General features: G+C 33.3%; 3 protein-coding genes across 19 annotated transcripts in view; all 3 read right to left on the reverse strand.

Annotated features, from left to right (window-relative positions):
- Positions 1-2840, reverse strand: part of LOC111424868 (Na[+]-driven anion exchanger 1) — a 34426-nt gene extending 31586 nt beyond the window's left edge. For all 16 annotated transcript variants that reach the window (XR_011640685.1, XR_011640684.1, XR_011640682.1 and 13 more), the window contains exon 1: positions 2331-2840. The gene's annotated coding sequence lies outside the window, so the exon portion shown is untranslated. The remainder of the gene's footprint in view (positions 1-2330) is intronic.
- Positions 2841-5891: 3051 nt separating this feature from the next.
- On the reverse strand, positions 5892-7363 carry LOC111424875 (protein Wnt-9a-like). Its single transcript, XM_023058593.2, has 3 exons — positions 7221-7363; positions 6595-7172; positions 5892-6487 (listed from the first exon to the last, which is right to left on the reverse strand). The coding sequence occupies exons 1-3, from the start codon at positions 7286-7288 to the stop codon at positions 6129-6131; spliced, it is 1005 nt and encodes a 334-aa protein (XP_022914361.2). The 5' UTR covers positions 7289-7363; the 3' UTR covers positions 5892-6128.
- Positions 7364-9932: 2569 nt separating this feature from the next.
- On the reverse strand, positions 9933-22385 carry LOC111424871 (solute carrier family 7 member 14). 2 transcript variants are annotated; one of them, XM_023058587.2, is made up of 13 exons: positions 22175-22385; positions 17396-17549; positions 16829-16982; positions 16536-16769; positions 15402-15610; positions 14868-15039; positions 14620-14803; positions 14146-14562; positions 13982-14035; positions 13598-13704; positions 13365-13462; positions 13073-13311; positions 9933-13019 (listed from the first exon to the last, which is right to left on the reverse strand). In XM_023058587.2, the coding sequence occupies exons 2-13, from the start codon at positions 17546-17548 to the stop codon at positions 12428-12430; spliced, it is 2613 nt and encodes an 870-aa protein (XP_022914355.1). In that variant the 5' UTR covers position 17549; positions 22175-22385; the 3' UTR covers positions 9933-12427. The 2 variants fall into 2 exon arrangements, with proteins under 2 accessions (XP_022914355.1, XP_022914356.1); XM_023058588.2 differs by lacking the exon at positions 13982-14035.
- Between the last annotated feature and the right edge of the window lie 1856 nt (positions 22386-24241).

The raw sequence follows: 24241 nt of genomic DNA on the forward strand, positions 1-24241 counted from the left end.
CTGAGCAGTGGTTACCTGATTATAATACGTCTTTGATCGTTGACAATTCCTCGTCTCCAACGCCCATTTCATCATGTTCCTCTACATTTTTGTCCGAATCTGTTATATTTTTACTTTTCTATGTACTGCTTGGGTATTTACCCTGGACCGGGGTAAATACCCATATAAATACCTACCCGCCGGGTATTTACCCAGCGCCCATCACTGCTATTAAGAGAGGCGTTAAAATGTTAGTTCATTCTTTAGACAATCAAGTGATTTAATCGCTAAACTGATTTCCCTTCATTTTAAACTGTCAAAAATTAACATCAAAATATAACGAAATACATAGAAGCATTGCACGAGAGAACTTGAGGGAGAAAATAGAGAGAGGATTACTTATTACATATTAGAGAGGTGATGGGATGAAATGGAACAGAACAGTAATAATGGGGACAACCAAGGAGATGCTCGAATTTGAAGATGCGTCATAGTTCGAAAGTGAGATAAAGAAATAAAGGCGCGACGTCTAGTCTAGAACAACTCCAGAACCATCTTTTTCGATTGGACTGAACAAATTTCGTGCTTAATCCATCAGTGTTCTATTTCCTCAACACCACCGTATATTTCAGGATTACACAAAATCGTGTTCGGAAATCCCAAAACTTTTTAAATCCCTGTACTCAGTTACTTCCACTATTTCACTTTAACTTTAATAATAATTATTTGCAATTTCTATTTAGCTATTTTTTTAGCTATTATCGTATATATTTGATTCCGTGCAATAGTTCGAAAGTGAGATAAAGAAATAAAGACGCGACGTCCTGTCTGGAACAATTCCAACACCATCTTTTCCGATTGGACTGAACAAATTTCGTGCTTAATCCATCAGTGTTCTATTTCCTCAACACCACCGTATATTTCAGGATTACACAAAATTGTGTCCGGAAATCCCAAAACTTTTTAAATCCCTGTACTCAGTTACTTCCACTATTTCACTTTAACTTTAATAATAATTATTTGCAATTTCTATTTAGCTATTTTTTTTAGCTATTATCGTATATATTTGATTCCGTGCAATAGTTCGAAAGTGAGATAAAGAAATAAAGACGCGACGTCCAGTCTGGAACAATTCCAACACCATCTTTTCCGATTGGACTGAACAAATTTCGTGCTTAATCCATCAGTGTTCTATTTCCCCAACACCACCGTATGTTTCAGGATTACACAAAATCGTGTTCGGAAATCCCAAAACTTTTTAAATCCCTGTACTCAGTTACTTCCACTATTTCACTTTAACTTTAATAATAATTATTTGCAATTTCTATTTAGCTATTTTTTAGCTATTATCGTATATATTTGATTCCGTGCAGAATTTCAAAACATTTCCAATTTGAAACTTTACAGAAAGTTGATTCTAAATGACAGCTAAAGCCACATCGAGAACGTGTATTGCTTTCCGAGACAGTTTCCATCTTTTACACCAACATCCAACTTTAAAGTAGACAAATTGAGTGGGTGAGAATAAAACAAATTGTTTACGGTCCATAAACAAGAAGAAAACTTTGCGATATAATTTAATTTGCATAAAAAAGCGTTTCGTTCAACGAAAGAATTTGTTTTCGTTATTAAGTTAAAAATGAATTTTGAAATAAAATGGTAATATGGTTCGTAATTATTAGGTCGGAGGGTCTAAAACGGATAAAGTCATTATTGAAATTGTGTTAAACTATAATTAGGTTCACTATGAACCAAACTGTTTGTGGTGAAGCTGTCGAAGTTGCAGTCAAAACTTTGTTTTCATTAAATGAGTATCCGAAACGTAAAGTTTATTGATAATATTATATTAAAAATATGTAGAAATTTCTATCGCTAAAGATTTATGATCTGAATAAGTGAATGAAATCTTTTGGCATCATTTTGTCAAAAATAATAATAGATTTTTAACCTTCGTGTAAAATAATGAAGTGAAATAAAATTTTTGAACCTAAAATATGACTTAGTGTACAAGCAAATTTTGTGGTGAATTTGTTATAAATTTAGGATCAAGGTTATATCACCATCAAAAATGAATTTGTAATATTCAACTCCAATTTCATTTACTTTTAGTTTTATTACCAATATGGTTATTACGAATTTTATACTTTATGTGATCATAAACATGAAACAACCCTTATAAGGTATGTATTATGAATGTGTTGGTTTGTTTTGACGTAGCTTCTAAGTACTAAATTATTACATTTGGGAAGATTAATATGCTTGAAGAGACAAGAAATAATACATGACAAGCTTGAGTAATAAATTATTATCATAAATTTCGCTTCATTTCAGAAAGATTATTTAATACTTACCAAGTGTAATCATTTACTCACAAAAAGAAGAACTCTTTCTTTCACACCTCGCCGTGTTTATTATCATTTGAAACGCGGAAGCCCTTCATATTTCAGTTCGGAGCTTATTTTAGACACCTCAAGATTATAGCACACCGAGAATTTTATATTTCGCGGAAGAATCTTTCTCCAGGAAACTGGAAAAAGTCGCGATTTTTTTTTCAAAACCTCGCATAATCGTATTGGGTCAATTTATTTTTGATTTCTTTGATCTTTTTGCGACATGCGTCAAAAAACTGGACGACGTCTTTAGTAGTCATCTTTTTCCAGAAATTTTTTTCTTAAGATTTATCAAAATAAAATTTTGTATTAAAAAATCAAATTAAATAATAGGGAGATCTTTACAGCTGTTATTGAAAGATAGAGGTGAAGAGAAAATTATTTAAAGGATTCAGTATAGCGTAATGAGGGCGCGAAAATGTAGCAGGAGCAGCCACGTTCCTGCAGGATATCGAGGCCACTGCCGTTTCGGCACTGGTCGGCGTCTCGACGCCTTCTCGAACGAAAAACGCGCCGGCGTCGTTTATCGATCAATGTGGGCGGTCTCGCGGGTCGTTTTGAAACTGATGCGATCGCACCAACTGCAGATTTAAAGCTGGCAAATTACAATGAATCCTCATACACTTCTCTTGAATCTCTCGATCCGACTTTATCATGTTATCGAAACCAGTCAAGTGTTAGATGATGGATTTCAAATAAACGAAAAAAAAACTACGATAAACGACTTATTTCTATTGGCAGACAAAAAAATGATTTTAGACAAAACATTGCGTTTAAAGTTCGTTGAACTTAATCATAATAAATAAAAAGCTCTAAAAGATATTGGGGTCAATACTTATTAGGAATCTATTGGATATAAATTGGTACTTTAGAAGAGATAATAAACCCTGCAAAAAAAATTCTAAATTCTATTCCAATTTAACGTTCACATCACCTTTATCTCTGGTGAGAAAATGGTTAGCAGAAAATAGTTTCGTTGGAATGAGGAGTGTAATTTATTGGCAATTTTCCAACAAACCTTTTCCTGTTGCGCCCTTAAAAGTCAGAAAGATGTGTTGAAACAACGGCATGGATATCGATCGATGGATTTAATATTAGAAAACACCATTAGGTTCACTCAACAGGTAGAAAGATTCCCTAGTGATTGGTTAATGATTAATAACGTGATTATTATCATTAAATTTTGTTCTATATTAAATAAATTATCAAGATTCTAAATGAATTCTATTCGACATCCTATTGTTAATGTGAGAATTAAATTGCTCACATCAATGTTAGTTAAGAGTGGAGAAGAACTCGTTCTTGGTTACTCCGAGGTCTGCAAAACCCAAGCAAGATATGGGTAAAAATGATTGGATAAAAACTGATAACACGCAGAAATCCGCCTGCTCACCCATAACTCAGGCCCCTTAATAATCAGCTCTCCATGTCAGAATATGTGACTAGAATACTTACTTTTAGCACAACACATCTGTCTACCATATGCAAGGTAGAAAATCATAGTAAGGATTTTGGCTGACAAAATACAGGGTGATTCGGGAGGAAATGGAAAGATTTTAAGGACATGTCTAGGAAGCTAAAATAAGCAAAATAAGCCCATATGTTCAAATCCGATTTTCATTTGTTTCCGAGATAATTAGGTTTTTCTTTTTAAAAAGTTAATCAAGTTATGTTTGACAACGTTATCCTATATGACAATTTGAAACATATGTATATAAAACAAAATGTTAATTAAAGTGATAGTTGTAATTGTTACGAAATAATAAAAATGCCTCACATTTTCAGTCATAGAGAATATGCAGATATGGTGTTTGTTTATGGATTTTGTAATGGTAATACTGTTCGTTCAGTAGAAGAGTATCGACGTCGTTTTCCGAATCGAAGAATTTCTAATAGGCAAGTGCTTCAAACTGTTTTTACACGTGCTGGCGAAAGTGGAATGTTCCCAAGTGCAAGCATTATTTCTGAAAAACAGCAAGGGCTCAGTTTGGAACATGAAGAAAATATTCTGGATGTTGTAGAAAATAATCCAGGGATAAGTACAAGGCGCATGGCAATACAATTTGAAATTCCACAAACAATGGTTTGGAAAACATTAAAGCGGCAAGGCTTAAACGCTTTTCATTTGCAGAAAGTACAAAATCTTCAAGAAGGCGATTATCCATTAAGACTACAATTTTGTCAATGGATTCGTGAAAACAAAAGATTACTTAAATGCATATTATTTTCTGATGAAGCTCAATTTACTCGAGATGGAATTAACAATTACCATAATAATCATCGATGGTCGGACGAAAATCCCCATGCCACGCAAGAACACAATTTCCAACATCGGTTTAGTATTAATGTATGGTGCGGCATTCTAAATGATCAGTTGTTTGGTCCTTTTGTGTTGGATGGCCGTCTTACTGGGGAAGGTTATTTACATTTTTTGGAAGACCATTTAGAGGAAATATTGGACGATGTACCTTTGAACATTCGACAACGTATGATCTTCCAACATGATGGAGCATCCCCTCATTATTCAAATAATGTGAGGAATTTTCTAAATACGCATTTCGGCGATCGCTGGATTGGCAGAGGAGGCCCGCACCCTTGGCCACCGAGATCACCGGACCTCACTCCCCTAGATTTTTGTCTTTGGGAATGGATGAAGTCCTTAGTTTATGCTAGGAAAGTGGACACAAGGGATGCGCTACTAGATCGTATTCTTAATGCTGCGGCGTTCATTAGAGCGAATCATCGTTCACTGAAACTGGCTACCAGATCCATTTATAAACGCGCAAATAAGTGTATCGAAGTGGGTGGTGGAGTTTTCGAAAATTTAATGTGAATTAATGCTACTTGTTTTTTTGGTTTGTTAGTTTAGTAATAAATTTTGAAATTATTATTGTTCAAAATATCTCAAACAAATGAAAATCGGATTTGAACATATGGGTTTATTTTGCTTATTTTAGCTTCCTAGACATGTCCTTAAAATCTTTCCATTTCCTCCCGAATCACCCTGTATATTAGTATCTGGAAGTCATTGAGCTCCTGGACAACGAGGAAAAAGATTGGGGAAAGATGTTAGGAGATTACTGAATCTATTATCTATATTATTATTATTATACATGATGGGAAGAAGAAAGGTATAAATATCAAGCCTCTATTCAGTCTTCTCGTGGAGATTTGAGGAAAGAGCCCTTTAGTTCGTCGGCCTTCAACCTACAATTACTTGGTCCTCCACGACAAGACCAGATGTCTGGTTAAGTTGGGTTGGGTTGGATTGAATTGGGTTGGGTTAGAACAGTTTCTAAGATACATCTTTCTCCAAAAATCAGTGATTCTACATACTTCTAATCAGCATAGTCTTTTACATATTTGCATTTTAATTGACATAATCATAAATAATCCCATTAATATATAATTTTGATACTTTAATGTTAATTTTTTAAAATATATATAACAATAATGTTTTTAGAAGAAATCAGGATATATATATATTAAGACAGAGTTTATTTTCAAATGATGGAAAGGCGTGCGTCTAAATTTGAAGATTTGGCACACAAATATTTTAAAGTTGGCACTGCGTTTTTACTTATTTTTTTTCTTATAAACAACACCAGATACTTCTAATTTCTAAACTACCTTTATAAACATATTTGTCATGATAATACAAAAATTACCTTTTTATTTATATGATAAAATTAATTACATCTCATTCAAATCATTAATTTTTTCATTACACTTTAACCAACATAAATTGAAAAAAAAACATTATTTGCATTCATAAATAAATTCTTGTTGAGTACAGATCTCGTGGGTTATTTTGTAACAGCATTCTCCAAGTCTGTATTTACATTTTTTTCGTACTGTAATAGTTCTGCTATTGAATCCTCGTCCGCAACACAAAGTTGCACAGTTCTCTGCATCTAAACAGCGCCTCCCAGCGGTTGAGTTACAAAAGGTTGAACTATCACTGAGGTACAGTAATCTATCTTTCGGTAATTTATACTTTGAACCAGACGTTAAATGTTTCGTTTTTAACTTGATGGCGTTGTGATACGCTAATTTTAATTTTTCCATGATGTTACTGAAAGGTTGTAGTCGTTTTTCACATATATTTTTGCAAGAAACTAAAAAAGTACTTATTTTAAAAAACCTAGAGTTAATATAAAGTTTTAAATTAAAGTATAAATTGATGTATGCAAAACTTAATATCTATGATCAAAAATTAACTTACAAACTGAAGTACTACATCTACAGTGGATTTTAACACTTTCCATAACAACTTTAATTCCAAACTTGACATTTAAATTTGCTGTGGTTGCTTTTTTCCCGGAATATTGAGCCATTAGAAAATTCTTCGTTAAAACTTTTCCTGTTTTTGTATTATCTTGACATCCGCTGAAGTTTTTATAATCAGGTACTTTAATGAAGTACTCTTTCGACTCATCGCATTTACATCTTTGCAATTTTTTGTTTAAACATGCTTCCGTAACGGTGAACATTAAACCCGCCGCTGAAAGTGATTGTAGAAACGCCGTTTCTCTGTTTATCTTCTTAAATTGATTTTTGCTGTAAGTACAATTCCAAGTGTCGTATTTAAAACTTTGTTGGCAAATCGAAATTATTAATTTTCTTGTTGCTATTAAAACTTTTTCGAGCCCTTTTCTTACTAAGCATTGTTGACGTTGGTGTTTATACCCTCTTAACCACTCACAATTTGCTACTTTAGTAACATTTATGTTGTTTAAAGTTGAATCGTATAATAGTGGGATTAATGATTTACGTTTTATTGCGGTTTTAGTAACGTTGGTTCTAAAAATATAAAAATAATAAAAGAGATACAATTATATTAAGACTTACTGCGATATTTCTGCGTTGATTAAACATAGAGTTGAGAAGAAAATCAAAAATATTAGGATTTTGGACATCGCTTAGCGATGTCATTTCTACAGATCCTATCGGCTGGTCTGAAAGCTAATTAACCGACTACGACCTAAGTAAAGTTAAAGTCTGTGGTGATTGTTTAAATAATAGGTGCAGCACTTTGTTAGTATGGTGAGATTACCTTTTCCTGTTCTTAAAACCAGATGATTCACAACAAAGTGGAGCTGGGAAAAGCCTATTGGGATTATGCAAGCTTTTTTCTTTATATTTTATGTGGACATAATCTAGTTTTCAGTTTAATGAATCATTTTTATTATAATTTATTAATTAATTTAGTTTCATACCATGATGTGGTACAAAATAAATTAAGGAAATGTTGGAAAAAAACTACATACTTGCTGGATGAGTCGGAGAATGTTAATTAATTTGTTTATGGCAAAGGAGTTTATTGCTTTCCCTTGTTGACCCGTTGTTGACCCGGTATCAAATTAATAATTTAGTTGCTTGCCCACGAAATTGATTTTGTAAGATATTATTATATATTGTGACTTTGAGATTATCTTTTTATTTGACGACGATTCTTTGTATGATTCATCAAGATTATAAGTATTGTTGATTAACTCACTGTATTTTGATTGTATATTGTCTTCTCTGTCACTGCAACGAACGTAATAATAATGTAGAGTTAATTAAAATCAATTAATGCTCAGTAATTGAACAGTAAATTGTTCTCCCAAGTTCAGTATGATGCAACTCATTGTATTTTTTTCAGATCCAGAGTTCTAGTAACCCGATATTTGTGTACTGTTAGCTTGTTGTCTTGCTATAACCTGCAGCGTCTTCTCCTCTCAGATCTAGCTCTGTAAATAATTATGATTATTATTCAAATTGTCAGAAGCTGGTTGTTCTGGTGCCTTTTGGAAATCGTTGTCAGACATTGCAGCTTTTTCTATGTTATAAGATAGGTCGGTCAGAATAAGTTATCAAACATCTAAAAATCAAAAGGAAGACATGGAACAAGGAACAAGGAAAGTCATGTTGTAAACGAAACATAAGTTGTAAAACTTTAGAGGTCTTTAAGAAAAACATGGACTTGTTTTACCAATACTTGGATATTATAAAAATTCAAAAAGACTATAAAAAACTGAAACTGTTAATGCTATTAAATATGGTAATAAACGTTAAATTATATTAAATAATTATTAAAATTTATTTATCACAAGTTACACATTTTTACAACAAAATTGTATTTTTGGGCTATTACTTTTAGATAAGGATTTGTACGAAACTTTCTCGATGTTTACGTTTTGCAGCCTTACTTTCCGATTTATTAATATCCGCAAACAGTTAAATATTTGTCCACTCATTGTTAGCATTTTTAACATCTTCTCTCACTCGAAAAGAAATTTATTTGGCCGCCATGCGACTGCCCTGGGGTGATATTCTGTCAACATAGAACCTAAAATACCAGCTATACACAATAGTGCACATATTTACTGAAGTTACGTCGAAGACTTTTTGTCGTTTGTTGTTTTATCTCACAACGTCGCATTCTAAACTCTCTCGAAATATCAAAATTTTACGTATAGTTGCTGGAGAGGTTGCTTTTTCTTTTTAATAATAACTAATTTGAAAGCGCGATCAAAACAATCCTTTTGTTTTCGAGATTGTGCATCAACCACATTGTTGCTTTCTTCTCCTAATGAATATGGCGCTCAAAAATTTTAATTATTTCCGCCCGATATTTGTACTTCATTACCGGCATTCTCAGAAGTCTAATCTCGATGGGAACTGAGAGTGAAATATGAGATGACAGAACGCCGCTGATACAATAACACATACTCAAAGAGTCAACAAATAAAGTTTAATTTCTCGACGCAGTTAAGATAATGATTACAGGAAAGGCATTTTTGTCATAATTTTATTTTCTAATCAACATGGTTAGTTACAGAGAGTATATTCAGGCTCAATACAAAAATAAGTTATTAAAAACCCAATAAAAACTTTTTAGAGACTTTATTTTATAATGTATATCTAAAAATGCGAAATATTTGGAAAGATATTGCTTACGTATTAAGTTTGTGTGATATATTATGTACAATTTTTATCTATCTCATTCTCATCCATATTATTTAATTCTTGAGTTAATTGTTGTTAGATGTATCAAGTTTGATATGTTCGAATCGACATATCTCTATAGAGAGAGTATTCTGAGCCAAGCAGACCACGCAGAGCCAAGCCAATCCTAAGTTGATCCATTAATACGAGTAAGATGACTTCTGCCATGTGTCTGGTATCGTACCTTTGTTAAGCCACTTGTTAAGAAGCACATAAAGTGCCTCTTCTAGGATTGTTCCCTCCTTCTTTAACATCTCGTTAGTGATTCTATCTTCCCCTGTGGCGTTTTTCTTTAGTTATTTCCGAAATATCCTAGGACTCAGGGTTGGAGATTACTTTTATTAAACTAAAACTAGAACTAATAGTAGCACTATCACTATAAAATGCAACATGTCTGAATGTTTCTAGTTCTAGGTCTAGTGTTAGTTCTCATTTTACACTAGCACTATCACTAATACAAGAGCTAGAACTAAAAATCATTTGGGTTTAGCCGTCTTGAGAGATGTGCTGCTAAATCCAGAGGAATGAATCAGTTTTAGGATAAATAAGGTGTAAAATATACAAAATATGAATGCTGAAATTATGTATTTCCATTCAATAGTTTGAAATATTCTTTATATCTAAAACATACTTAAATCTAGATTTTGTTACCGGAAGAGTCTGTTAACATCAACATATCTCATGATTATTCATATATTTTCATCTGGTGAAGGATGGTTTAAACTTAAATCGGTTAAAATCTTTACATTAAAATGATTGGAAACAATTTTTATCAATTGGGAGTTTCATAATCATTCTTATTAATTCATTAATTTAAATTAGATTTATCCGAGGCACTGGTAAAATTTACAATTTAATCTCGGCAACATTTCATTATTAACGGTGTATAATAAATATCAGTCAGTGTAATTAGGACTCGCCTTTTTTAATTTTCTTTTGCTTCATATGCTGTAAATAAACGCAAAACATAGAAAACAAAAACGAATGGATTTTTTGTTACAACTCCCGTGATATGATGACATAATAAATAGTATAATTTTTAATAATTTGAAAATGTATTATACGTTATACTGAAGATGTTTTTTTTTATTTACAATCTCCACTGCAAAAATTATTATTTCGCAGTGCATTACGATTTGGACCGCAACTGCCGTGAAAGTGGGTCTTTTTCGTAATGATTTTGAAATTTAAAACCCTATCTAAGACTTACGGTACGGAAAGATTTTTTTTATTTTGTTTTTAGAGTCGACATATCAATTTAAAGGTCTCTCTTCTACTAACAAGTAAAAAATTATGACCGTTCACATTAAAATTTTTTTCTTAAAAATCGATAAATTCGTACTTCAGACTTCCACCGTTCTGAAAACTAATTTATGATTTTTGCTACATGTTTCATCACAATATCGCCGATTCACTTCGTCTCTTGTGGGCGCATGGAGCAGTACGTGCGGTGCATTATATACTTTTTTTATTCAACATTTACAATCTACCGTATAAATTGTGCACTTTAATTTATCACCGAAATCTTTAATCTTTATTTCTTATAGAATATTTAATAATTAATAATAATATTATCGAAAAAACACATCTTCGTATAGATTTCTAATTCTAATAAATTTGTATTTACTCCTTTTTTAGAGATTTTTATTTACTGTGTTATAATGGAACTCGATAGTTATTTAAGTTTCTATTATTATATTGTTTCTAACATATTAGAAAAAATATTTATACCTGTTTTAAAAATCTGATATCTTTTAGAATATGTTTGTGTTTACATCTTCGTTTTCTTTTGTGGATTACAAGATTTTTTTAAGTCGAGGCATTTATTCAAGCAATGAATGCTTCAACTTTAAAACACCCTACAGTGTTAAATTATCAAGATTATTCGTTTGGTTACAAAAATTATTTACATTTTTATACTTGGTGTTTTCGCACTTTTTTGGTATTGTATTAATATTGCACTTTTCATAGAAATAATTACCAAATGACAAAATTCTTGTTAATTTAACACATAGATATAGTATTATATAAGTTTTCATTTCCGGAAAATACTATCTTAAATTTTAGTTTTTATCATTTTTTTTAAATTTTTGGATCGTTTAGCAAAGCACATTAACTTCATAAGGAACAAAATAATTTCGATTACAATTCTACTCTTCAAAAAAAAATTAAATTACGCGTACATTTTATTACATTTATTCTAACTAAAAAAATGGTACAATAAAACTTCGATATAACGAACCTCAAGTTGTGCTATTCCATATTCATTGATAAACTCGAGGTATTCCCCGAGTTGTCTATACGATACAAATCATGGAAAACTAGTTTTGTAATGAAATAAGATAAGGGAAAAGTATTTTTTTTAAATGACATGATGAGAAATTAGCTGTAGTTGAAATTATACTCATGAAAGATTTTGCTCAACCCCAAATTTGCAAAAAATTATGGAAAAGTGGTTTTCTAATGAAATAAGAAATGGCAGAAGGAGTTTTTAACAATATTTACTGTTTTAGACATGGTCAGAAAGCTGCAGCTCAAATTAAACTTATTAAAGATTGTGCTCAACCCCAAATTTCTAACATAAGAATCTAACGTGCGTGTTCAGCACGGCTAAACTCGAAATTTTCTAGTTCTAGGTTTAGTGTTAGTTCTAGTTTTAATTTTTAAGCAGCGCTAGACTAAGAACTAGAATCATTCAGGTTTAGCCGTCTTAAGAGACGTACGGCTAAACTCGAATGTTTCTAATTCTAGGTATTGTTCTAGAACTAACACTAGACTAGTCTCTAAGGCAGCTAAACCCTAAACTTTCTAGTTTTAGGCCTAGCGTTAGTTCTAGTTTTAATTGTTATTCAGCGTTAGATTGTCCGTTATATCGAGTTTTACTGTATTAATAAAAAATTTAAAAATTCAGAATAGAATAACTATACAGTATTAATAATATTTATAGTATTATATGGATAACAATCTCTTAAGTTATTTTTTTTATTCTTAAATATTCGATATGGTGCGTTCGTATTGAACGATAACAACACGTGGGTATAATTTTCTTTGGTTTTCGCCTACGATTAATCGTCCCACGTGGGGAATGCGGTCTCGTTAACAAATAATCCGGAAGCGGTAGTTTTACCACGATCGGGAGGCGCGGTCCGTCCTACGGGACTTGGAGCGGGAGGTGGAAGTCGTGAGGGAGGTTTCGGGGGTGGAGGTGGAGGTCTTACAGATTGTTTAGGATGCATTGGAGTTGCATTTTTAACAACCGGTTTCACGTTTGTTTGGGATTCGCTAAAATATTGACCTGTCCATTGATTTGGGGCAGCCGGAGATGAAGTCCAACTATCGTTCACATCTTGGCTCCACGCCGTGTTCGGATCCCATTGATAATTCATTTGATTTTGACTGTAAATGTTTTGATCGGGTTCCGTATATTTCGGTTTCTCAATATCCGTGACTGTTAATTCGATATTTTGATCTGAATCGCCGTCTTGTAATGTACTGTTCTTGATTCCGTAATAGAAATACATTATAAACCCGAGAGTCATCCAAATTGTAAATCGGACTAATGTTAAAACAGAAAGTTTTAAAATCAAGTAGATGTTAACGGTTATGGCTATTGCTGGTACAAACGGTAACCCCGGAGTCATAAACATTAATGTGTTTCTAAAAATAAAATAATTTTAATTAGGCAATAAAACCAAAATTAGAAAATTTACCTATTTTGAGGCTTTCTTGAAATCGCCATTAAAACAGCTATGATTAGTATTAAAAAGAGGAACATGAAGAAAGTTGTCGCTCCGGTCATGTTATGCATCCCACAGACGATGATCAAATCGAATATAAAAATGAGCAAGTAAAGAATTCCAACCATTTTCATAACGAACATTCCGGATTCTTCAGTTGCCGGACCTGTATCGACCCACGGAAAAATCGCTGGACATAAATAAGTTGCAGCCTAAAATTGATTTTATAAGACGATTACAAAAGACAAATTGTTGATTCATTTACTTGTAATCTACGTCCAATGTATCCAAGACTTGGCCCAACTGTGGCACCAACAACACCACCAGTACTAGCGGCACTAGCACCTCCACCATGAACAGTACCTGAATTATTAAAAAAAAAGTGAAAAAAAACATTTCTGAATTAGGAATGAAATAGGTTTGGAGTTCTAAGTAAGTTTTGGTTCTTCTGAATCATTATGTATGCAACTTTACATGCATAAAAAGAAAATGTATTACCATAAAATTTATTTTCCATTCTATCAGAAACTAAAAATTGATCATCGCGCATAGAAAAATCTTCCTCTTGTTCATCTCCAGGAAATGTTTCATCGCTATCTGGGGAACTAAACAAAATTAAAACACACAAATTAATTAAAACATGAAATAAATGCTTTAATTTGAGGTTAGACACAAAAAGTATGCAGGTGCAGTTGATAAATGAGAGACACACCTATGGATTGACGATTTAAGTGTATTACGGAGAGGATATAACAATAACACCACATCAAAGACAACATCTAAAAAGATAATACATGATGTATGTTGAGCTACGGATTTTTTAATAATAAAAACAACCAGGGTCAACATCTTCCTCCCAGACATCTAAAGAATTCTACGTACCTAGTGTTCGTGTTTAGTTGTGTATTCGAGGTGTCTCGAGGGACACAGCTCCTTCTGAAAAATGAGTTAAGTGTGATCGACCTAACAACCAAAATCGCAAAGTACGAGGATCCCACAAATTCTATATTCCTGTATAAATTATTTTAAATAAAAATTATTTTTACCTTCTCGTAATTCTTCTCACCATGACCCTTTGCGTTGGTTGAGAAGGAATCGGAGACGGCGATGGCACACCAGACGGTCCTAAAGTTGCATCCAAAGCATTTTTTAAAGCATCCGGATGTGGAAGTTGGTTTCCATATAAATTTGTGCCTCTTTCTAAACCTTCTCGTGTCGGCGATCCTCGTAATGGTGTTCGTAAACTTTGAGGTAATAACTCGACTAGATTTGTCGAGTGGGGTTGATATCGTAATATTAAAACGCAGGTAGACACTAAGGTGTACGCTAAAAGAGTTCCTATGGACATCATTTCAACCAAGATGTCTAATTTTATTACAAGAGCTGCTAACGCTGCTGATAAACCACTAACAAATGTCGCTAAAGCTGGTGTTCCCGTACTTGGCCAAACTTGAGAAAATATTCTGTTCAATAAAAATAATGTTAAAAAGAAACGAAGATTTCTGTAAGATTGTTTTTACTTGAAAATAAGCCCGTCTGATGCCATTGCATAAACAATACGTGGCATAGGAAACATAGAACCGAACATACTAACTGTTAAACCAGCTAAAGCACCAACGGCAACTATGTATTTACATTTGTAAGCACCAACTTGTCCAAACATTTCCACAAGTGCTGAATCTTCGTCTACTTTATTATAAGGAACTACAATTAAATAAATAAATAAAAGCTTTAAGGTAAATTTTTGGTATTAATTAGTTAATATTACCGATTAATGTTAGTATCATTGAACTAGTTACATATGCGGTTAAAATAATGACTAAACTGGATACTATAGCGAGTGGTATAGATTTTTTTGGATTATTTGCTTCTTCTCCAGTTGTGGCTATGATATCGAAACCGATAAAGGCGTAAAAACAAGTTGCGGCACCAGTAAATACCTAAAAATTAATTAATTAAGAAAAACCATAGAATTTGTTGCAGGGTTGGTTTTGTTATTTATTTTAAATTAAACTAAATTCATGAATTCAATTTATTTCAGATTTTAAAATATTTTTGCATACCAATCACATAACCGTAAATAATAACATCAAGCATTTTGTGTAACAAATTTACATTTACTACGTAAACAATACTGAAATTAAATTGAAATGAATTTACTGGGAAAATTATACGTTACATCACATTTACGTATTCAAATAGTGGATTCAGCGCGATGCATTTAATCAAAACCAACCCCAATTGCGAATACACAATTAAATTGTGATTTTTATTATGTTGTTTGTAAATTTTAAAAACGTACCCCCGACCATCCGTAAGGAAGAAATCCTTTGTGCTTCGACCAATTATCACTGTCTACGTAAAATAAACCAGCCGTCATAACAAAAACCCAAACGGCCAAGTTTACAGCATTTAAAATATTGTTGAAAATTAAAGACTTTTTTACTCCAGCTACCAAAAGTAACATCATTAATAATGTAATAACAAATGCTAGAAAATCAGGTGGATTTTCTAAAACAAAAGTAATTAAAATCAATATAAGTACGCTATCATTATCACTTGAACTAATACTAGACTTAGAAACTTTCGGATTAAGCTGCATTTTTTGAAAAAGTTTTTAACGATTCGTAAGCCATGTTAAGATTCTTATGTTCTATCACATCTCTTGGTTCTTGGTTCTCGTGGTTCTCTTTTTGTGGCAATTTTCGCAGCACTCGATGCATCATTTTGTTTTAGTGTGCATCTTAGATGGTTTAGGTTAAAAAGTAAGAATGGAGTGTGTATCTGTGGATTGGGAACGACTCCTTACAGCATTCTGTCAAGAGTCTGTCTGTATCAAGAATGTATGGATAGCACGAGAGCAGAAAGAAGGGATGAGATAGAGGCAAAGAAAGAGCTAGTTAGGATCGTGGGACATCGACGATTGGAACTTATTAGCTGCAGGTATTATGGCTTATAGGGTACAATAAATGAGATTTTGCAATAAGAAATTTATGCTCGATGTCCTCTGTGTGTTCAAGTATAACATTTTTGACCAACCCAACTATTGGCAAAAGTAAATCGCCTTTTCGAAACACTTTTGCACTTAACCCAAAAGTTTCTAGTTCTAAATCTAGTGTTAGTGTTAATTATAGTTTTAGTTCAAGTAAAATCAATACTTGAACCTTTTAAGCAACTTTAAATTTAGACAATCTTTAAAGATTTTATAACCTTTTGAAAATTAAATGAATTAGTTCAAAGTTCAAAATTAAATTATTACAAATTTATCTTGTTTGAAGATACGTTTTTGCATTAATATTTAATTACTAGGCAATTAGGAAAACTGAAAGCTACTCCTAGGCATTAAAATTAATATTAAATTATCTTTCACTCGCAAACTAAAACGCTCCTCTTCATCTCAACAAACTAATTGGGTTTCGGTAAATAAAAGTTTTACCTCCAAAAATTCTTCCTACACTTCCAGCTACCGCTGTTGTTATAGCACCATTTGCTAACGCATCAAAACACGCGCTAAGAGCACACGCACACGCACTCGTTCCTATTAGATATTCCAAAATCATGTTCCAACCTATTACAAAGGCTACAAATTCACCAACGGTTACATAGGAATACATATACGCAGATCCGGTTGTGTGTGGTACTCTAACACCGAATTCTGCGTAACAAGCACCTAAAAAATGAGAATAAAATATTTTTAGGAAGTTGGAAAATTGGTGCTAAATTTTTTACCTGAAAATATACTAGCTATAGCAGCAATAATAAAGCTAATCACAACACCGGGTCCGGCAACTCTTCGAGCAACCATTCCCGCCACTAAATACATTCCGGTACCAACACAACTCCCAACACCCAAAGATGTCAAGTCCAGCGTCGTCAAACATTTCTAGAGGGTAAAATATCGGGAAATAATTAAGCGAAAGCGGTTGCACGTTAACGGGTAGAGCGAGATGGAGTGGTTGCGAGAAATAAGTTTTGCTGTAGAAAACCGAGGGTTTGGTATATTGGGAAAGCAATTCATATCTTAACGACGGCGGCGTCTGGGTGAGAGACGTGAGCGTCGTGCCAATTTCGACCCTTCCATTCTACTCTTTCGCCCGTCGACGGCAAATTAATTTCATCCCGAGCGTGCCTATCGAGAAAGAAGAGAACGCAGCAAGAGATGAAACGAAAAGATTGCCCCAGTTCTCTGGTTTTCATCGGGGGGAGAAATGCATCGGGAATTTATGGACTAAATGTTTTAAGCAGAGTTTTATCAAAATCTTCAATTCAATTTAAAGGGAAAACGTTTTTACGTACCGATAATTTTTGTTTTCTATCGTCTGCCATGTGCGGTTTTGTTTGTTCTTGGAAGTTTTCGACATTTTTGGTTCTGATAAGTTTACTAAAAAGGACGAGACCATCTCGTTTCAACGTCTGCCGATCTGCAGACCACATATTGCCCAGTTTCATCCTGCAATAAAAGAAAAAATAAAAAAGTTTTTAAATAAAACTGGACTGAAAATGAAACATGGCAAAACATGATCAATCACGTGTGGTGACCCATAAAGGAAAAATCCTGGTAGTAAAATACAATTGTCGAACAAAGACAATAGCGTAGGAAGAATTGTAGTGAGATAAGGCCAATAGTGGGAGGACGATGGTCTCGTGGAAACTGCATTCCAATTTCCCTTCAACTCTAAACTATTACTCGCGTATTTCACCTCGCTATCCGCACGAGCAACTCGCAACAAGTAAAATCATTGTTGCGTTGACGTTTATTTGGCAACACTATAAATTACCAATCCCCTCTTTTAAGGGGGATTGAAAAATTAGCATATATAGTGGATCATTTTACGTTCCGCCAGCTAATCATAATCATTGTGTAAAATATTCATGATTTTTAATTATTCCACGTTTAATATTAATATGGATTATTAAAATATTTTGAGCTTTATTAATTAGTGTTAGATTTTTGCATAGTTATTATCATTTATTTCCTCGTATATTCATACAAATAGAATATGAACGGATTTGAGAAGTAACCAGAAGTTAATTTACAAAGTTCTAAGTACATTAAGGAAAGGCAAAAATGATGAAGATTGGAAGAGAAGTGATGATCAAGTGGAAAGAGTATTTCCAAGATCTATTGGAATGTAGGACCAAAGCTGAAAATGTAACAAGAGAGAAAATAAACATATAATCCTCCTCAAATAGCCTTAAGCTGTTTATATGTAATTTGAATCATTTTAACTCACACCAATAAGCATTTTCTATTTTTTGGCAATTTTGAAACATTGTCTAAAGTCACCAAAATCACTTATTGGTTGCCTGGACTGAGCCATAGAGCTCCTCCACACGTCACTTTTCTATGCTCCACTCTTGTTAGGAAGAAAGATTAACGCCAATCTTGTGCTCCGTCCCCACTTTGCATTTGCCTCGACAATAACTTCAAAATAATTGAGTACAAGAGAGGAGACTGAGAGAAGAGCGCAGCGCCTAGTAACCGGAGTATGTCATGTGTTACAACCAAGCCAGAAAGTTTCAGCCAACCAAAACGAATTTGGGCAACATTCAAAAGTATAAGGGTAAACTGCGGCAGGTGTTCCGATTCGCTCTTCAGGTGGGGAAAAATATTGATCTATGGAAATGAGTCATGCATACTTACAAAAAAGGACGAAAGTAAGACCAAGTACAAAATCAAGACTAGATAGACTTAAAAATCAAAAGGTCAGAGAAGAACTGAAAGTGAAGAACATTTTGAGGTGAAGACATCTAGTCAAACTAAACGGAGAACGGCAAATAAAACAAGTTTAGGAGGCACTGATGCAGATGAGGAGAGGAAGAAAATGACAGAAGGAGACCTGGTACGCCGTGAAAGGAAAGATTCTTAAAAAGAGGGCCAAATCATGAAAATGATGGCAAATGGAACAAATTTGTTCTTAAGTATTGAAATAGTAAAAAAAAACCGTACACTAGAAGGCATATACATATAGAAGTATAATATTTGTGCAGCAATCCTGCTTTGGAACCACTTATCTGTTTATAAGTACTACAGATAATAGAAATTGGTTTTGAATGAGATTGATGATTGTTAACATGATTTGCTGCTTTGGAATTGATTTGATTCAATGAGAGTTGACTTGAAATGCCTTGAAAACGAAAGATAATTTGAGGGGAAATTTTTTAATTTCAATTGGCAAATTTTGTTATTTTTATTGGCAAATTACTTCATTCATCGGAAGTGCAATCAGAAATGAAGACTCTAAGAACGAAAACGATCAACTCTAGAGAAATGACTCTCTACGATTTTCTGAAATACACCTTTTTGTATGATTGCTAGATACTTTGTTCAAGTATCTAATCAACTCAATGCTTATTAATAAATGAATACCGTTTCATTGAAGAGAATGGAACGTTAGAAAAATAAGAGAAAATCATAGTTTTGTGTCCAGGTTCAGTATCGTTATAGATGGTACACCACGTTTTGATAAAAATCAATAATCGTTCTAATTTCGTCACGTGAAAGAAAAGATTCTTAAAAAGAGGGCCAAACCATGAACAGAAATCAAAAAACTGACCATAAACAAAAGCAAATGGAACAAATTTGTTCTTAAGTATTGAAATAGTAAAAAAAACCGTACACTGGAAGGCATATACATATAGAAGTATAATATTTGTGCAGCAATCCTGCTTTGGAACCACTTATCTGTTTATAAGTACTACAGATAATAGAAATTGGTTTTGAATGACATTGATGATTGTTAACATGATTTGCTGCTTTGGAATTGATTTGATTCAATGAGAGTTGACTTGAAATGCCTTGAAAACAAACGATAATTTGAGGGGAAATTTTTTAATTTCAATTGGCAAATTTTGTTATTTTTATTGGCAAATTACTTCATTCATCGGAAGTGCAATCAGAAATGAAGACTCTAAGAACGAAAACGATCAACTCGAGAGAAATGACTCTCTACGATTTTCTGAAATACACCTTTTTGTATGATTGCTAGATACTTTGTTCAAGTATCTAATCAAATCAATGCTTATTAATGAATGAATACCGTTTCATTGAAGAGAATGGAACGTTAGAAAAATAAGAGAAAATCATAGTTTTGTGTCCAGGTTCAGTATCGTTATAGATGGTACACCACGTTTTGATAAAAATCAATAATCGTTCTAATTTCGTCACGTGAAAGAAAAGATTCTTAAAAAGAGGGCCAAACCATGAACAGAAATCAAAAAACTGACCATAAACAAAAGCAAATGGAACAAATTTGTTCTTAAGTATTGAAATAGTAAAAAAAAACCGTACACTGGAAGACATATACATATAGAAGTATAATATTTGTGCAGCAATCCTGCTTTGGAACCACTTATCTGTTTATAAGTACTACAGATAATAGAAATTGGTTTTGAATGACATTGATGATTGTTAACATGATTTGCTGCTTTGGAATTGATTTGATTCAATGAGAGTTGACTTGAAATGCCTTGAAAACGAAAGATAATTTGAGGGGAAATTTTTTAATTTCAATTGGCAAATTTTGTTATTTTTATTAGCAAATTACTTCATTCATCGGAAGTGCAATCAGAAATGAAGACTCTAAGAACGAAAACGATCAACTCGAGAGAAATGATTCTCTACGATTTTCTGAAATACACCTTTTTGTATGATTGCTAGATACTTTGTTCAAGTAACTAATCAAATCAATGCTTATTAATGAATGAATACCGTTTCATTGAAGAGAATGGAACGTCAGAAAAATAAGAGAAAATCATAGTTTTGTGTCCAGGTTCAGTATCGTTATAGATGGTACACCACGTTTTGATAAAAATCAATAATCCTTCTAATTTCGTCACGTGAAAGAAAAGATTCTTAAAAAGAGGGCCAAACCATGAACAGAAATCAAAAAACTGACCATAAACAAAGGCAAATGGATCAAATTTGTTCTTAAGTATTGAAATAGTAAAAAAAACCGTACACTGGAAGACATATACATATAGAAGTACAATATTTGTGCAGCAATCCTGCTTTGGAACCACTTTTCTGTTTGTAAGTACTACAGATAATAGAAATTGGTTTTGAATAACATTGATGATTGTTAACATGATTTGCTGCTTTGGAATTGATTTGATTCAATGAGAGTTGACTTGAAATGCCTTGAAAACGAACGATAATTTGAGGGGAAATTTTTTAATTTCAATTGGCAAATTTTGTTATTTTTATTGGCAAATTACTTCATTCATCGGAAGTGCAATCAGAAATGAAGACTCGAAGAACGAAAACGATCAACTCTAGAGAAATGACTCTCTACGATTTTCTGAAATACACCTTTTTGTATGATTGCTAGATACTTTGTTCAAGTATCTAATCAAATCAATGCTTATTAATGAATGAATACCGTTTCATTGAAGAGAATGGAACGTCATAAAAATAAGAGAAAATCATAGTTTTGTGTCCAGGTTCAGTATCGTTATAGATGGTACACCACGTTTTGATAAAAATCAATAATCGTTCTAATTTCGTCACGACCCCCCAACGTGTGTCTGTGACCAAAACTCGGGGCTCCGCCAGCCGTTGTCACAAACGTTTAACAGGTTGTACTCGTTCAAATCTGTCTCTATTCACATCTCAATGTAACACGAAAAGCGTACCGACATTTTTCCCACTTTCTTTTACCTTTTATATGGTGTGGTAAACGCCTTCTACATATTCTTTTTGTGTATACTTTTTTTCAAAACTAATACGCTCTCTATTTTGCGATGCTCGAGTTTCAAACAAAGACTCATTGTCTTTGCGCCAACGAAACTGGGTTTCGACGTTGCATCGACAACCCTACCGTTATAAGCCCTTCTTTTATAAAGCGTTCAGGGAACAATGGGGAGACGAAACATTTTTTTTTAATTTCCATTTTAATCGATAATTTTAAGTATACTCTAAAATAATATAAAAAAAAATGTAAATAAACTCTCGTTTAAATTTTTTAATTAATGTTTTGTTTCTGTCGAATTTTGATATAATAAATAGGGCGTTGAAGCGATATAGCGTTTGCTAAATGAGAAAAAAAGTGCGCAAAAATCGAAACCAGCTCGTACCTGTTTGTTGTATCTCCGTGAAATATCGTTCAAAATCGGATTGGAAACGAATTGAATCTTGGTAGTTTTCTTTCACATACTGGCAGATTTTGTGAAAAAATCAACAGTTGATACGATGCCACATTTTTGGCGAAGGCGCGGAACCGTGTGCCAATCGGATGGCGCCGAGCTTTAGAAGACGTGTGCACGAGCTTTCGCTCGCTCTGCTACTGAGCTTCAAGCTCTCTATGGTGGCTTTCCTATCGACCACGCAATACGTACGAGGCGGCATCTACACAAAACTCTCAAAAACAAAACGTTTTCGTTCATAAAAGAATCTCACTAACTATCTAATTTTACGATATAAACTGAGAGCTTACAAATATTCTTTTCATATAAAGATGTACAAAGAAAAATAAAATTAATCTAGGATTATATTAAAAGCTAAATAAGGTTATTTTAAATTTTTTTTTTGAAACGTACCCAAAAAGGGGGAGGTTTAGATTCGATTTTATTCAAAAGTCTCGGTTGATCCGCAGTGGTGACGTCACAAAGCGGTATCGACTACTTCAATGGTACGAATTCCGCCTGCGCAGAATCCATTAAGTATTTCTGCCGACCTGGTTGTTGCAGTTCAGAACCATTGAGAGTCCGAACCGAATTCTGACCGTAAACACTCATGAACTGTTTGCTGGAGAAGCACATCCACACTCTCACTTGATAGCTATCACCAATGTTTGAATTTAGTCCACCCCACTTAGAAATTTACGATCACATTTTTACACAGCTTCGAAGAAAAGCGTTTTATGTGAATTCGCGGAACAATTATGTTTGGTTTTAATTAAATTAACATATAGAGAGAGAAAGAGTGTGGCCCTTTTAACGCGAGGTAAGCGAATATTTCGAATATACCAGGAATTTCATATAACTCGTAATATATGAATGCTGTAACCATAGTTACAAAATTATTATGTACTTGAACTCTCCCACATAAAATGTAACGTAACTTAATAGTACAGGCATTGGGCAGTTTTGTAAAGGGAATGTTTTGCTTGGAGAAGGTGACGTGCTTATGACAACTCTGAGTTTCTGTCTTAAGACGAGAAGAGATGTTTCTGGTTCTAGGTCTAGTGTTAGTCCTACTTTTCGTTCAATAAAATTATACCACAATCTAACGCTGAATAACAATTAAAACTAGAACTAACTTTAGGCCGTCTTGAGAGACGTGCGGCTAAATCCGAATGTTTCTAGTTCTTGGTCTTTTGTTAGTTCGAATGATGGTATAACTTCATATAACTTAAATTGATTGTTATTTTATTAATAGATAATGAATTAATTAAACAAATCAAAGATGAATATAATAAATGTTTGATTTTATAATTATAAGTATTCAACAGTAATAAATTCTTTCCATTAATATTTCACATAGCGTCGACATAACCATTATATAACTTATATAATGTTCAAGTACGTCGTGTCATAATTAAAAAAGGAAAGAGGCACAGCTCGGCAGGTGTATGCTGCGTTCTCTTCCTTCGAAACGGCTTCGGTTTACGTAACTTCTCGGTTTCTCTTTCACGGAGCGATTACCAAAAAGGAACGTCTCGGAATGGGGTTCAATGTTTACGGATTCGTTTTTGATTTGATATCTCATTACCTAGAAAATTATTACCAGGCCTAGTTTACCGTAAACAATCGTTGCGATTTACGTCAACATGGAAACCCAATCGTCAGTGATATTGCCTGTGTTAATTTAGGTCAGAGAATAATTGTTGACTCTAGTGGAAACCCGACTATAAGCGGTAAACAATGTTGCAAATGTTATATTCAGCGTAGGGACAAAAAAATTACATTTCTGAGTGGGCCGGTAATTACATGGGAAAGTTTAAAGCGAGATTCGTCCTTTGAAACCTGAATGCTAAACCAGTTTATAAGTAGTTTCTCATAATTTAATTATTCCACCACAATCCCCTTCGGTAAGGGCAGAGGTATCACCCTATTGCCTTAGGTCCAACCTCTCCATTCACGAATTAACCATAGTTGCATATTGTAAGGGTAATTTAATTCAATATGCATTGCTATTAATTA

The sequence above is a fragment of the Onthophagus taurus genome, chromosome 6 (assembly GCF_036711975.1).
Source record: "Onthophagus taurus isolate NC chromosome 6, IU_Otau_3.0, whole genome shotgun sequence".
Taxonomy (NCBI): domain Eukaryota; kingdom Metazoa; phylum Arthropoda; class Insecta; order Coleoptera; family Scarabaeidae; genus Onthophagus; species Onthophagus taurus.

Bases quoted from the DNA above. Each gene is read 5' to 3' on its own strand.
- LOC111424875 (XM_023058593.2), bottom strand. From the start codon at position 7,288: ATGTCCAAAATCCTAATATTTTTGATTTTCTTCTCAACTCTATGTTTA. The intron at 7,173-7,220 runs GTAAGTCTTAAT...TTATATTTTTAG, and splicing joins ATCAACGCAGAAATATCGCA to AACCAACGTTACTAAAACCG. The intron at 6,488-6,594 runs GTAAGTTAATTT...GTACTTTTTTAG, and splicing joins TAGATGTAGTACTTCAGTTT to TTTCTTGCAAAAATATATGT.
- LOC111424871 (XM_023058587.2), bottom strand. From the start codon at position 17,548: ATGAAACTGGGCAATATGTGGTCTGCAGATCGGCAGACGTTGAAACGA. The intron at 14,036-14,145 runs GTAAAAATAATT...CTCATTTTTCAG, and splicing joins GTGAGAAGAATTACGAGAAG to AAGGAGCTGTGTCCCTCGAG. The intron at 13,705-13,981 runs GTACGTAGAATT...AATTTTGTTTAG, and splicing joins CAACTAAACACGAACACTAG to TTCCCCAGATAGCGATGAAA.